Below are 16158 nucleotides of genomic sequence, written 5' to 3' on the forward strand. Positions count from 1 at the left end.
GCACCCTTCCCAAATGTTTGATGATGTTCGGAATTCAGGCTAAGGGAAGGTCCTGCTTGGATTAGCTCAGGTTTGGTCTTGGAAACTGAAGAGGAAGTATGTTAGGACTTTATAGTTCCTATGTCTAGGGCCTCAGAGCTGCTGAAAGTATGGCTGACTTAACTCTGAAATACAAGAGGTACTTAATATATACAGAAAATTTTTAGCAAAAAAAAATACATTTTATGTAGGTTTGGGGTTCATTTAATGCACCAGAAATGACAGGGATTGGAGCAGCCCTGGTGGAGCTGGCCTGCTGGGATTCTATGCCCATTGGTGACAGAAGGCTCAGCCAGCAAAAGCCTGAGTTAGCTACACTTGGCTAGTGTTTGGCAATGTTGACCTTGTGCTAAGTGGGATGTGGTCAAGGGCCCTTCAGTTCTCTCATTATAGAGCAGGCATGATCCAAGCCACTCCTCTGGGGTACCACGCTGTATTAATGAGCTTGACAAGGGGCTCTCACAGTCCCAAGATAACAGCCACTGATTAGCGCATCCAGGATTACCCACTTGAAATTGGCAACCAATCTCTATGTTCTCATTCCACTAAACCTCATACTCTACCAATTCTAACACCTGTAGGGAATATGGAAGTTAGAAATGCTGGCAGAAAGTCTATAAGAAGGGTCCTCTAGAAGCCCCTGAGTAGCCTTAATTTGCCTCCCAGCTCATAGGAGGACGATCAAGTCACTTAACCAGACGCCATTCCCCTCAGAAGCAGAATAGGCTGGTCTGTCTAGGGATTCTTACTCACTCGAGCAAGAAACTGCTCTGGAGTCACACCTCCCACTGAAGTAGAACTGTAGTCTGTCTGGAAGTTGTTTGGAAATCTTCCTGTAGCCATGAAGATCAGTCAGAGTAGGTCACCTCCAGGTAAAATAGAACCCAACAATGAGGGGTCAGGCACCAGGGAGAGAGAAAGTATAAAGGATTCTAAGAGCCTGCTTAGAGCAGCACCTCACTGTTAAAGAGGCAGAGAGAAGGACCATCCCCAGAAACACCTCTCTCTGGGCCTCCTCGCCCTGCCTTACGTTCACAGTCAGCACTGGCGTAGAACTCCCCACGTTTCGTGCTGTGGAACTATAAAGGACACTTAAGAGGCGATGAAGGAGACTGGAGCAGATGTCAGTCACGCAGCAGCATAGACAGGAGGAGACACAGGACTCCGTTTAGGCCAGCTGTAAGTCCTACGCTCCGGTGTCGCAGGGTGACCCTGTCAAATCTTTGATTCACACTCAGATGTGTGATGTCATTCTCTGTCATCACCCTGTGGTGATGTTATCCTCCCACCCCTCCGTGCTGATACCTGCTTGCCAACAAAGGGGAAGGGCAGAATTACTATTAAGACGCAGAGATTGCTCAGAACCTCCAGGATACCCATTGACTGTGGCCTACACATGAAAATAGTAAGGTGTGGTAATAAAAGGACCAAAGCTTCTGGTGTTTGTTTGTTTGTTTGTTTGTGTTGTTGTTTTCCTTGTGCATGGGGTCATGAATGCTGCTGTGGGCTCATAAAAATTATCATGCTAGGGGCACGGTCAGCAGAGGTCTGGCCCACTCTCTTCTCTGTGTAATGGCATCTCTCTCTCTCTCTCTCTCTCTCTTTCTTTCTCTCCTTCTCCAAGGCGTCTCCACTCCAACCACCTGTACTGTGACTGTCATTTGGCCTGGCTCTCAGATTGGCTGCGACAACGGCGGACCATTGGCCAGTTCACACTCTGCATGGCGCCCGTGCACCTGAGAGGCTTCAGTGTAGCAGATGTGCAGAAGAAAGAGTATGTGTGTCCAGGTAAGCCGGCCCTACCTGCTCTCCCCTTCCTAGGCTAAGATCCACACACCCATCAGCCCTGTTTACCATGACCCCGGTCCTGTTCATACCCATCCCACAGCTTGGTATAAATGAAATCTCATAGTCAGCTGAGGTGTGCAGTAAGGAGCTGGAGAGCTTGCATTCTCAAGGAGTTCAAAGAAAGAAGCTGTTAACATCTAGAACAGAGGATGCAAAAGAAAAAGAAAACCTCACAAATCACTCTATGTTGAGCCCCTTAGCTGCCCAGTGCTAGGGGACCTCCCATCTGATGAACAGCATGGCATCAGATCACAGGTGTAATGGAAGTGTTTTAGCACTGACTAGCGTTGACTATAACCCTTCTGTCACCCAAATATTTGTAGAAATGTGACGGGATGGTGTGAGCTGTAGACTAAGCCTGTCTAGCTAGAAGTCCTACCTAGCCTTCGCCTTTCTGGTGAAAGTGATAAGTAGAGTTTGATTGTTGCAGCTTAGTAGGCCCACAGAGTGTGCTAAGCGAGCAAGCACATGGATCTGTGTGTGACTAGCTTGTAGTAGGGACCCAGACTGCCTACAGAGCACTCGGAACTGAACCACACAGACACTTGAACAGGATAGCTCAAATCTCTAGGAATGAGAGGTGACAGAGTGACCCAAGATCTTCCCAGAGGAGCATAGCTTTTAAACCAGATCCTAAATTTTGTTTGCTTCTGTTTATTTCTGCTAACTCTTCTGTTGGCAAAGAGGTGGAGATAAGTTCTGAGATTTGTGGGAAGGGAAAACACACACACACACTCAGAGTTCCAATCCTGGAGTGGAATGCAGTGGTCTCTAAAAGGCTGAGCCTGGGGAGCCAGGGCACGCAAGGAACCCACCTTGCATTTCCCTTCTTAGCTATGGCTTGCTTTCCCTTCTGTTCTAGTTTTCTTTCTTCTACTATGAGAAGACAAATTGCAGAAGCAAGCAAGGGTTTATTTCATCTTACAGCTGATAGTCTATCACTGAGGGAAGTCAGGTCAGGAACACAAGGCAGGAGTCAGAGCACTGCTTGCTGGCTTGCTCAGCCACTTTCTTCTGCGACCCAGGCCTGCCTGCCTATCAGTCTTTAGGAAAATGTCCTCTAGACGTCCTTATAGGCCCATCTGATAAAGGCATTTCCTCAGTTGAGCATCCCTCCTCCCAGCTAACCCTAGCTTGTGTCATGTTGACAAAAAACAAACAAACAAACAAACAAACATGACAACAGCAACCAGCATGGCACTGCAGGCTTAACAGACTCAATGTGTGTTGCCGGGGAGTGGTGGTAGGGTGGGGGTGGGGCCCAATGGCCAGGAGTACAGACTGGGTGTGTGACTCATTCAGGTCTTGAATTCAGCAGGCCCCGCCCCTCTCTTCCCTGCTCTCTCCTTGTCACATTTTTACGTCATCCCATTATTTATTCCTCAAAAGCATTTTGACACATCCCCCGAGTAGTACCTCAGTAACTTCTTATAGACACCCACTTAGAAACCACTTCCCATCAAACACATATAATAAAACCGTTTATCACACAGGCATCAAATACAGTGACTATAATTACAGTAATTATCAGGCAAAGGGTGCAATATCGGCATAAGTGCCAGTGAAAGAAATAATTACAGAGTGCAGGAGCCATCCAAGAGCTACCGAGGCAAACTAATTAGAGAGGATGTAAAAACACTATGTGACAGGTGGGTTCTGAGAGAAAAATGGCAGGTGACCGTGGTGCTTCTCTGTCATGGACGCTGCCTCTTGTCAGCACACTGCCCAGACTGTGCCTGTCCAACAGCAGTTGGAATCCAAGCCCCATAAGAATGAGACTGCCCAACCCCGGTCCTAGAAACGCTAGTGCCAGAGCCAGAGCCCTTTGCAAAGCCTAGATTCAGCAACAGTCTCCTTAGCTAAACACAGGGATAGAGCATCCTATGCCCTTCCCTGCTTAAAGCAGCCAAGCCCATCGCATGTGATGGCTCTTGTCATTTCTAACATGATGTCTTTTGAGGATGTGAGAACTTCACCCCCAAACTCTCAACAGCAACATGCTATGAATTTCACCCTCTTGCTGATCATTTCAACTTAGGGCGGTAATACAGAGGGACTCCTTTGTGTCAGATGCCCAAGGATTAACACATAGACTATTCTAGGAAGGTGGGTGCTTTGGGAAGGTCAAAGTTGATAGTTACAGTGCTCGAGGGATCTGGTGAACCCCTCCGAGGAATGGGCACATCCATGATGCGAGAGATCTGAGAGGCGTGAACCCCACATCTCACCTCCTCTGTATGAGGGATACTTGAGGAGGCAGTGTGGTCAGCAGTGACCAGTCTGGGGTCCCTGGGGAGAAGGTCACAGAGAAGGGCTGTCCTATGTCCTCACTGCCTTTGTGTACCACTGTGGAGGGTGCAGGCCCACCCACCCCAGGCCAGAGCCCAGCAAGGCACCTGAGTAAAGCTGCCTGGCGTGAACCCGGCTGGGATTGTCTAAAGCTGCCCAAATACAAACCTAACTGCTCACTGAGGAGACTTCAGTGAGGGGCAAGAACTTCTGAAAGATTCCAGCATGGAACACGCTGAGTCTCCCCTGTCATCCCCAGAGCCCTGTCAAAACTACAGGAGAAAACCTTCCTGGCCCTTCAGTGGTTGCTAAACCATCCTCAAAAGCGGCTCCAGAGATAGGAAAGACCTTATCTGACTTAACTGGGAGGCCCTGCCTGCCCAAGTTCCCGATAGTGTCCTTGAATTAAATCCAGCCATCCGAGCCTGGCCCACCCTCACCTCCCAGAAGCTCCGGAGATGGGCACACTATCTCTCCAGCTAACCAGAACTCTGTTAGCCGTGCACTTAGAGAAATACATCTCCTGTCAGCTCTACCCTTCCAGTCTAAGACATTTATTTCCTCCTTTGGGGAAAGCAATTGAGAATTTGTTTTAAGCAGGTGGCGGGGGTGGCGGGGGGGGAGAATATGTCTCTGTTTTATCTTTTATCAGAGTGTCTTCTGTGTGGTACAGCCTGCCTACTGGGCTTCCCTCAGTGACTACTGAAGAATTTCTCTGTTCATATCTTTTGTTTCTAGAGCCTGAGGGCTATGAGGACCCACAGGCCATGTCTCATCTGCTTGTCCCTTGGCACATATCAGGATTTTATCAAAGTGTGTAATACATTAGAGAAGAACATGCTGTGTGATTTGTGGAGGTTTTTTTTTCCTCATCTTCATTTAAAGGACTTATTTGGGAGTTCGTATCCTAAGCTTTGTGTTCTTTCTTTCCCAACATCTTAATCTCATAGTGTTCCTACCTGTTATTATTCATAATTTATGGCTATGTGTTAACTCTTTGACCTCCTGAATCAATTATCTCTCCCCTTTGAATGTCTTTGAGCCCATTGATTTGTCTATCATCGCCTTGAATATGAAATATATTTTCATAAAGATATCAATCTTATCTTCCAGTAGTAAAGGACACATCTCCTTCGTTCCCAGTGCCCCTAAACAATGCTGGATCCAATCGCCACTCTATAAATTTCCCCTCTTACTATTCAAAAATAAATATACTTATCTCCCTGGAAACAGGAACTTTCCTTCATCCTCTTTCTTTCTTTCTGTTTGAGACCCGTTACTAACTATAAAGATAATTAAGGTAGGCTGTGTCTAGCCACCCTTCTTCTTAGGAGGTTTTAATTAAAATACCATAATTGAACATTGCAGGAATGAGATTATTAGGTTTATTTAGCCATTTCCAAAATTATCATGCCTCTGGTATTTAAATCATGTTCATTTATATTCTCACCGTAATTGCCAGAGTTCCGTTGTCACTGAAGTCTGTTGTTGGCTTTTGAAAGGCCAGAGGCCAGTTGGGAAGCTTAATTTGAATACTGGAATTAATTTATTTCAACACACTCACAAGGCCATTGGATATTTTTACTCTGCACTCTACTGGGTGAGATTTTTTTTTTAAATTAGAAAGAAACCAAAGTGCGTTCTCCCCTTGATAGTATAGCTTACACAAGTCCATGTCTCAGCCCTGCCGCCTACCTCCAGATCCCAGGCACCACACATTTTCAATTCTGTGGTAATAAAAAGTAGCATTTAAGGTGGGGTTGTTTTTTTTCCCCAGAAGAGACAGAAATGCGTCCAGCCTGATGTTGTTCGTTAGCTCTGCTGTCTCTGGTAGTTTCTTTAGGCTACATAGTCTTCAGGTTCAGCAATGTAAGGGATTGAAAGAGGCAGAGCCCAAATCACAACTGAATTCAGTAAGGATCAAGTGGTCTCATATATTCAGGGCACCAAATGCTGCACAGGTCTCATTTTGTGGGTGCTGGCTGCTGCCATAAGAAAAGTGTCCATTTTTGGCATCTCCGTGGGTCCATCTGAGACTAAAGTCAGTGATGTTTGGTTTGTCATCTGCGTGGACAAGCACAGGATGGGCAATTTTAAAGCCATCCTATTTTGCCAGTCAGGAGAAGAATGAAGATGAGGTAGCACCTGGGCAGGGACCACTTCTAGTTATAGCGCACACTTTCTTCTCTCTGGACACTAGAGAGGATGCCCTGTACACCGAGCCCAGGAGGGATTGCTAATGCACTACTGTGCCTGTGCCATAGCCACACAACCTTCTTGAGGAAAGGGTCATCTGGGGACCACTCCTGCCTCATCCTCCCCTGGTCTGGGAAACCTTGATCTCAAAAGGCTAGCCTAGAACAGCCATTCCTTGTGGCCTTTTTCTCAGGGCCTCCCAGACTGGTCACTGCTGCTGTAATTGCCTTGTTGCACACGGTTTCCTCTAGCAACCCTTATCAGAATCTTTACACACAGAGGAGGCAAGACTTGGGATTTGCAGCCAGGAGCATCTCCCACTCCAGGAAGCTGTCTGGGGTGTGACAGTTCCCCTGGCCCAGTCCAATGCATTTGCCCCTTGATGTAGACAGCCTGGTCTGGCAGTTTTCCTTGGGGAAAGTCATCTACACTTCAAAAGGCCTGGCAGTGGAGGCCAGCTGTTTCCAGATTTCCTCTTATTGGGGAGGGTGATGGGTCAGGGTCCCTCCATGCGGATCCTCTGCATGCATTGCAGGGATGAGTCAGAATAAAATCACCTATAGCCTATAGCATCCATTCTGCTAAAGGTCAGGTGGCCTGGCAGCTCCAATGAGGACCTCAGAGTTTAATGGAAGCCAGTGTCTCCATTGTCCACTGCTCTGCTCTGCCTCAAGATACCAGGCCATAGCAGCAGGTACTCAGTAGGCTTTGCCAGCACCGAACTACAGAAAAGGGAACTTAAAGAACAGGTCCCATCTTCCAGGGCCACTCCATCTCCTGTTCAATGCCTGACTCTGCCTACCAACGCCTCAGAAACTCAGGGAGTCTTTCCTTGGGGGGGGGGCACCCACAAGTAACACTCACCTACCTCGGGAACACCCCACACACACCTCTTCCAGACTCCTAAACCGATTCATTCATCGTTATTATCCAGAGTGTGTTTTATTAAGTTCATCCTGTGCTGAGGCCTGTTTAAAGCAGTGAGAATACAACAGTAAGACACACACAAAAAAAGGTCATTGCCTTATAGAATTTACATCCTCAGTCTGCCCAGACACTGCAAAGGGGTGGGTCTTCCTCCATCACTTACACACATCAGGGACTTTAGCAGACTTGTCCAGGTACTTCAGTCATTCGTCAGAGGGAAGTGCTTGCCGAGGGAGGGAGTCTGTCTTTCAATCACATTGAATCTTAGAGTGGTTAAACAAGGAGTAATGGCTTCCCCACAGTAGGGTGGTGACTGCCCGCCTGGAGATCTGCCAGCCCAGGGTGCTGACAGAGGCTATAATTACCGTTGTTTTCTCGGTGTAATTAAAGGTGTTGTTAGTGGCCTGATTAAGGAATCTTTTTCACAGTCTCTCTCTCTTTTTTTTTTTTTTCCTTTTGGCCTTGACAACATTTTTTGGAATGTGGTGTATACCTCTACCTGACTAAGAGCCACCCAGGGAAGACCCAGACAGTTCCCAGGGGACTGCAACCTGAGTCTGGTTTAGAATTAATCCATTTCAATATGGAAGTCAGAGGGGCACCTTTGAAAACTGCCATGTCACAAGCTCCTATTGCCAGCAGGAGTCCTTGACTTTGATGCTGGCCCCCCTGGCTTCTCTGAAGCGCTCTGTGCAAGTACCATTTTACCTGATCAAAAGGGGAGCCATCTTCAGATCCTTCTGCCCAAATGGGTGGACGTGCCAGGCTCAGACCAACATCTCCCACTCCAGGAAGCTGTCTGGGGTGTGACAGTTCCCCTGGCCCAGTCCCATGCTTTTGCCCCTTGATGTAGACAGCCTGGTCTGGCAGTTTTCCTTGGGGAAAGTCATCTACAATTCAAAAGGCCTGGCAGCAGAGGCCAGCTGTCCCCAGGTTTCCTCTTATTGGGGAGGGTGATGGGTCAGGGTCCCTCCATGTGGATCCTCTGCATGCATTGCAGGGATGAGTCAGAATAAAACCATGCTATATGTTAGGTACAGTCACACACACACACACACACACACACACCATTTTACCAATGAGGAAAACTGAGGCACAAAGAAGCATGAATGAAGTAAAAGAACTAAGATCCAAACCAAGGCCATAGTACTCTACAGTTGCCAATGGCAGCTACGCACCTGATGGCTGGCTGTTTTGCCATTCTTTTACCATGCAATAAAGTCAGAGTATCTCCTCTCTAAGAGCAGACTTGTGTTTGAGTGTTAGTGTAAGTCACCAGCTTGTCTGACATGTTCCATGATACCCTTTGTGTCCTCTAGTGTGTTGCTGGTGTCTCTGAAGTCCTTATTGTCAGCACACTTTGTTAAGCATCCTGGTTAGGACACTATCTTTAAGTTTTTGTGTGTGTGTTTATATGAGGTAAAGGGCAGTAAGACTCTTTGGTAGGTGTGTTGGCATATTCTGGGAATTCTAGATTGAGTGTTAGGCACAATTTGACTTCAACAGAAAGGAGGCCATGGGTACTCCTGGATGTGAGGTGTGAAATTCTCTTAGAACGGTGGAGTCTAGATGGGGACTTGCCGCAGGCTCAGCTGGTCACCTCATTCAAGCAGTGTAACAAGACTCACTCGGGATTCAATTTCTCCAGTGAACAATGGCCAAACCAACTGTTACTTTCCCCTGCAGAGTTTTTCCATCTTACCCTGTTAATCTGTATCCAAAACCGCAGAGCCCAAGGGGAAGTGTTTGAGCAGAGTTCATCTGAGCTCAATCACAGCCCTTACTATGTATCCTTTGGATTCTGATAGCTCAGAGGGAGATATGGAAAGACACTGAGATGACAGTTGCAGGCCGAGGACCCAGGATACTGCTGGACTCTGTCCACGTGTGTAACACAAACTCGGTGTCTGAGAATCTTACCTCACTGGGCAATCAAAGCAGGAAAGACTTGCCCGTGTCTTTAAAGCATTTCAATGTGTTTCTTGTACTTAGGGTTTGATGTGACCACCAAAGGGAGTCATAAGGGTTCTTGGAGATTCTTTGGATCCAAATTGAATTTGAAGCAAAATCTATATATGTTTGGTCTTCAAAATAAACTCCTGAGATACCATTTGCTTGGCTTTTTGATCATATTGAAACGAACACTGATTCTCAGCTCAAACACAATGAAGAGCTGACTCCAAAATATATAGTAACTTACTCACCTCTTATCTAGTAAGTTTAATTTGACTCCTCCGTGGACCCACTTAGATATGGCCTGGGTGTCACTTCTGGTCATTGTACTTGACAAAAATCGATGCTTTGACAAAAATCGATGCTGCGATTGGGCAAATTCTGCCACTTTAAGCCTCCTACTTGGTTGTGACAGCCAGAAACTTTTAGCCCCAGAATAGAAGTTGCATCAACTGTCAGCATCCCATCGCCAGATGTAAGCAAAAATTCCGAGGTGCTGGGCATGATGAGAAAGTGGTCTTTGTGTGTGTCCTCAGGATTCTGATGGCATCTTTCTATGTGTGGTACATGCTGGGAACTCCTCTTTCTATAAAAGAAACAGCTTGGTGGGATAATGAAGCAGGTGAGATGACCTGCAAAAAGTGGGGTCAAGGCCAGAATCTATCTCTAGTCTCCCTGAAGAGGGAGATGCCGGTTGATGGTAATTCACCAGACTGCTTGACACTCAAGCTGCATCTTGGGAAGCGAATCAGGAGGCTCAACGCCAGGAGCCTCCTAGCTCTGACATGAGTTGACCGTTATGTTCTGGCTCCACAGGTCCCCACTCGGAGGCTCCAGCCTGCAATGCCAACTCCCTCTCCTGCCCTTCTGCTTGCTCATGCAGTAATAACATTGTGGACTGTCGAGGGAAAGGACTAACAGAGATCCCTGCCAACCTGCCAGAGGGCATCGTGGAAATGTAAGTGGCCATTTGCCTTTCCTCAGACCCTAGTTAGCTAACCTCTCTGACAGCAAGTCTCGGTGGACAATCAGTATGTTGGACTGTAAAATGTAGCCATTACAAATACTCATGAGCCTTTTCTCTAGACTCCTAGGCTTTCTTCAGCCTAGTTGTCAAGAGTGTAGATGAGCTCAAGAATAGTCAGCAAGCTACAGCCTATAGGCAGTGAATGTACCATCTCATCTATGCTACAAATCAAGTTTTGTTGGTCCACATGCATCCCTGTTTGTTGATACTTTAACTCATCCCTCAGGGCAGGATGGAGTAGTTATGACTGAGGGCCACATGGCATACACAGTGTAAAATGTATTCTGCCTGGTTCTCCTCAGAAGCATCTGCCAATCCCTAAACTAGGGTCAGACAGTGTCCATACCCTGGATCTCCTGCATGCCTTCTGTTTGGCATTTGGTAAAATAGTTCTCTGTGTTGACATTGGTCTTCTCACTATCACCTGATAATTGCAGTATTACATGCCAGCGGGTCGTCGTGAAAACCAAATGAAATGCTATATATATGAGGCACTCACTGGAGCCTCAGGGACGAGGCAAGGACCTTTCCAGTGGGGGTGGGAGCAGAGGAAGGAAAATGCTGAACTGATTTCATAGCTCCTTATCGTTTCTTATGAGATTTTTGTCCTTTAGATCTTCAGGTAGAGAGACACGATTGTGTATGTCTTGGCGTGTGTACAATTTTGAGCCTCTGCAGGAAGATATGTCCACGTGACTTAGCCTTGCCCATTTCCCTAGTGAATTAGAAAATGGTCATTGTCAAATTCTAGGACAAGTAGGGTATTACTCAGCACTGACCTCGAGCCACCTTCCTAAAAGCTCACAGTTGCCTTCGTTTCCTGTCTTTGCCATTATCGCTTCATGGAGGCTTCTACTGGAATCAACATGGGATGGAATCCCTTAATATGGAAGTTATAGAGTCCCTTGCCTCTTGGCTACACCATCACCTCCTCCCCTGTGTCTCTGTCTCAGCCTCTCCCTTTCATAGGCTTCTGCTATCAAGCCATTCTCACACATGGTCCATTCACCACTTACATTTGTGTGTTTGTGAGACAGTTTATCTGTTCTTGAAGAGATAGGCAAGATGTCTGCTTTTGTGCCCTATATATTCTAGAGAGATCAAATAATGAAATAATTCAAATGATAATCTTAAAGGTAGATGGTAGGGGGATGGGGAATGGAGCAAGGAAAGGAGTTGAAACAAGGGTAAAAAATCAAAATGACTATCAGTAAGATTGTTAGAGGTGGGGGTGTGCCGTACAAAAGCCCTAAGATGCGAGTGTGTCTGGTATACCAGGAGGCCATTGTAACTGAAGCACAGAAAGCAAGGGGGAGGTAGTAGGAGCTGAGGGGAGATGGGGGCCCACCATGGGCAGTTTAAGGACTTTGGTTGCACCCTGGTTGGTATGGGAAGAACCACACAGCTCACAAAAGTGGAGTCCTGGTTTGTTCCTCCTTCTGGTCTTCATCAGCTCTTCTCTGATTCTCTGCGCCAGCCCCAGAAGGCACAGGCTTGTCTGCACCACTCGCTGCAGGCAGGAGGGCTCTCTGCTATCCACACCCTGTGACATCACCACACGGTGGCTCCTGCAGCTGCCTCCTCCCAGCACCTGCTAAGGGGCATCACGCTGTAGCTGTAGCTGTCCACACTGCTATGCCCTGGAACGGGAGAGCATCCTCTTCTGGAGAGTCCTGGCTCACCTCTCCCTTCTGGCTTCTTCCTTGTTCATCTCCTGCTCCTGATTTTCTTTCCTTGTCCTCTTGGCCAAGATCCTAACTCAGATCTTGAAGGAAAGGTCCGGGTTAAACCATCAGGCTGTATCCAGGGACATTACCCCATACCACTCTGTCTTCCTCTTTTCCAGCTTCCCATCTGATCCCTGAGGGTGGAGCTCACAGCTCAGCTCAGGTCTCTCGAAGTTCAAAACTGCAGATGCGTACATTGAAAGTGTACCCTATATAGGCCAACGTTGATTGGACTCTTGCCTGGACGTTGACTATTAACATAAACATTGATAGACTAGGATGTTAGTATGAGAAGAGTCCTGAGTTTTTAACCACTACAAGATAAAGGCATCGTGTCAAGAACAATGGGATCGTTTTTCTATTTGAGCAAAACTGTCATTGTAAAGCAGCATCCAAACTGCCTCCTTACCACTGTTATGAAAAATGCCACTTACCTTACAAAGTGATGAACACTGTGGATAAAGAATATGTGCGTATTATACAATATACGTACATACATTGTATAGATTATCTTCTCTGGAAAATTTATACAAGATCTGCAAGGACCTAGCCTATAATATCAGAAAGACCAGGAATAGACAACTTAGGCAAGGTCTTTCCAAAGATAAGACAACAACCACAGAGTGCTTATAATGATATGATATGATATGCTCCAGCAGACCCCCACGCTACCTCTGGCCTTGGCTTGTAGCCACTGGCCAGTAACTTTTCTGAGCCTTGCTTTTCTCACTGGAGAACTACAGAGGATTCCTTGGCAGCACGGGCTGTAAGACACTTAGCCTTGCGTCCAACACAGAGGATATACCGTCAACCATCACCATTATTTCACAACCATAGCTACTGCAACATTACCACCACCTCTATTCTTAGTGGCAACAAGAGTTAGAAAGTATATTCTAGGAGGCACCTACTGAACAGGGCCCTCCATGAAGACGGTCGTTTCTTTAAGAGTAACGGTCAAGAGAATTGATTGCAGAGGATAGCTGTGTATGGTGTGACTTGAACTTGAGAGTAGCTTATTTTCATGCAAATCTATGCAGACATGATAATGAGGTTGCCCCTGCTTATTGGGCACCTACCATCTACCAGATGGATCACACAGGACTTTTCTCCCTGAGCTTGTTTCAGTCTCCTCTGGGATTAGACGAAGCTGGGAGATTAAAGCAGATGAATTAAGTCCCTGTGGTCCAGGACAGTAGATGGAATGGTGATGTGCAAGAGAGAGTGTGAGGTGGTGAACACCAGCAGGACCCATGCCCAGGCTTGGGAGCAGGTTAGCCCAAAGTCTCTGAGGCAGCTAAACTTGTAGCGGGGACAGAACGCCAGCAGATGCGGGATCTGAGGTGGAGAGAGAAGCAGAGTTGGAAGAGAGGAAGGCATCTCTGCAGAAGTGTGTTTGATTTATCAGCCCAGACACATCAGAACTTGGCCTTCTCTTTAATGTCAAGAATTCTACCTCTTGCCCATGGCCACCTATAATCCAGATTTATATCTCCTCACTTAGGAATGCTTGGAGCCAGACTCCCCACTCCCTCCTCTCAGTCTGTAGCCATTGTGGATTCTTTTAAATCACCTTAACCTTGAGAAATAGTCCATACATTTGGAAGGAGTGCCTATCTCTCATGCAAAGCAACCTGGCAGACTCTCTTAGATTTTTTTTTTTTTTCAGAGAAGTATGTGCTGGTCTCCTCGCATGCCGGAGCCAATTTCTCTAAAAATAGCTTTCTTCCAGAAAACCCACAGTGAAAGGGTTTGCTGTAGATTTTCCTCGAAACTCGGCTCCCATCAAGGGCACTGTTCACGTAGCTCCCTGGCCTTTCTCTGAACAGGCTCCAGCCTCCAGCCAGGAAAGATTCAGGGAAGAATCAGAGGCCCACACACTTCCATTCTTGGTCTGCAGACTCCCTCCTGTGCTTTCAAAAGCTCTCGAGGGAGCATTGGTATGAAGAATACCTTCTGAGTCCCAGCTCTGTCTTTCCCACGTGTCCTCTGAATCCTTGTGTGATGTTCTCCAGCGTCCTGTGTTCTTTGGAAGGAAATCTGACTTGGAGGGGAAAGACTGGAGATGTAGGCTTCAGCATGGATCTGTAAGGGAATGTTCGAGAGGAACACACAGCCCCGGTATCAACCTCATTGCCAGCTGACATGAGGGGACACTGGCTTAGCTAGACTTGAAGCTTACACAAGTTGTATAATTAAAAAACAATGACCAACCAATCAAACCAACAGCCAGAACACTGTAGAAATCAGGCATCTTGGACATGTTAGCGTTTAAGAGCACCAGACTTCTAAGGCACTGGCCTGAGTGGGGTGAAGTTAGGGTAAGGAGTAGGGAACAGATACTGGCAAAATGAAGAAACTGGTCAGGACAGAAGATGGTCCACAGCCTTAGGGCCAACAGCCTTGCACACGAATCCTGCTTTTGTCTCTTTCTTCAGGAACAATTCTTTTCTTTCCTTTCCTTTCCTTTCCTTTCCTTTTCTTTTTTTCTTTCCTTTCCTTTTCTCTTCTTTTCTTTTCTTTCTTTTTTTTTAAGATTTATTTTATGTATGAGGATGCCATTGCTCTCTTCAGACACACCAGAAGAGGGCATCAGATCCCATTATAGATGGTTGTGAGCCACCATGTATGTGGTTGCTGGGAATTGAACTCAGGACCTCTGGAAGAGCAGTTGGTGCTTTTAACCGCTAAGCCGTCTCTCCAGCCCTTCAAGCACATTTCTTAACATCTCCTGTCTGATTCAGGAATCGCTGGTGAGTGCAGGTTATCATACCTACCTAGAGACTTCCCATGAGGATTAAGCGGTATAATATAGAAGATTAGCACAGCCTTTGGAAGTTACTAAAAGTGGAATATGAAAAGCAAAGCCCTACGATAACATGGTTTAGTCTCAAGTTCCTACACTGTTCATTTTTCCTTAAGATTAAAAAGCATCCTCTGTGGCATCTGCACACATGCATCTCATAAGAAGAGCGCGTCTGGCACTGTGCCTGCTCCTCCCTCTGAGGTCCATAGGCAATGCCAGGTGTTCTGCAGACAGCCCATTAGAGATGGCATATGTCAGATTTGCCCGCATTCTTCATCTTTGCTGTGGACCAAACATGAATTAATGCAGGAGACCACACCCCACTGCTAAGAGCAAAAGTAAGGAATGGGAGCTACGAAGCTGGGCCCAGAGTCCACCTAGAAAGGGATTATCTTCAGCCCCGATCCAGGCAGAGTCAAGCATCAAGTGTGAGCTTCTGCACTCTCAGTTCCTGTATGTTCTGCAAGTGGGTGTCTCAGGATCACCTGGGAAACAAATAAACATGGGCTTGCCTTCCTTCTCCCAGATCTTGATATCCTAACAAGAGTTCCCAAATCAACATGCTCAGACATGACTCAATCCATAAAGTGACCACTGCTCACACAAGCCGTATAGAAAGTAGAGCATGGATCTGTGTGTCTATACCCCCCAGCCTTGGGGAGGAGCCAAGCATGCAGACACCTGGAGCTCATAGGCCAGCCGACCTAGCTGAATTCGTGAGCTTTGGGTTCAATGAGGGACCCTGATTCAAAAAATAAAGGTGGGGCTTGATGGAGGGAGATATCCAACATTAATCTCCAAATGCATGTACACGCATAACATGTGCACGTGAGTGCATAACATGTGCACGTGAGTATTCGAAAAGTTATCGAGCGGGGGTGGGGGGACTAGGAGCAGTGACAATTAAGACATTCTTTAGCTAGCAAGGACTGAGAAATAAAGGTAGTTTCCCAACCCTGCGATAGGAGTGCCTAGAGTTAAGGAGCTGGGAACTTGGGTCACAGCAGTCTGGCTTCCATTCATTAGCTATTGATCTTAAACAAAACGACTTCCAGGACTTTAACACAGTATAACAGCACTGCTTGCTCCATGGCACTGTAGATGGGGAAAGGTGAACCAGTATATGAAGGGCACCCTGTCTGACATTCAAAAGTTCTTGATAAAATACTAGATGTTCATCCTGTTGCCGTGGCTGCCAGTACCATCAGCCTCTCAGCATGGCTTCAGCATGTCCTTTCCAGGGTGACTTCTAGGCACACCCCCATACCACATATACCCCTGTACTCTGTCTGCCCTCATGATGACTTATGGATTGCCAGACGTATATTGTGTCCAGTCACATGTTT

The 16158-nt window shown here is 46.7% G+C and overlaps 1 protein-coding gene across 3 annotated transcripts in view; it reads left to right on the forward strand.

Moving 5' to 3' along the window:
• Slit3 (slit guidance ligand 3) overlaps positions 1 to 16158 on the forward strand; it is a 587044-nt gene that overhangs the window by 448584 nt on the left and 122302 nt on the right. For all 3 annotated transcript variants that reach the window (XM_021178434.2, XM_029484039.1, XM_029484040.1), the window contains 2 exons: positions 1664 to 1827; positions 10069 to 10210. In XM_021178434.2, coding sequence (XP_021034093.1) covers positions 1664 to 1827; positions 10069 to 10210 — 306 coding nt within the window. The remainder of the gene's footprint in view (positions 1 to 1663; positions 1828 to 10068; positions 10211 to 16158) is intronic.

This window comes from Mus caroli, chromosome 11 (genome assembly GCF_900094665.2).
Source record: "Mus caroli chromosome 11, CAROLI_EIJ_v1.1, whole genome shotgun sequence".
In the NCBI taxonomy this organism is placed as follows: Eukaryota; Metazoa; Chordata; class Mammalia; order Rodentia; family Muridae; genus Mus; species Mus caroli.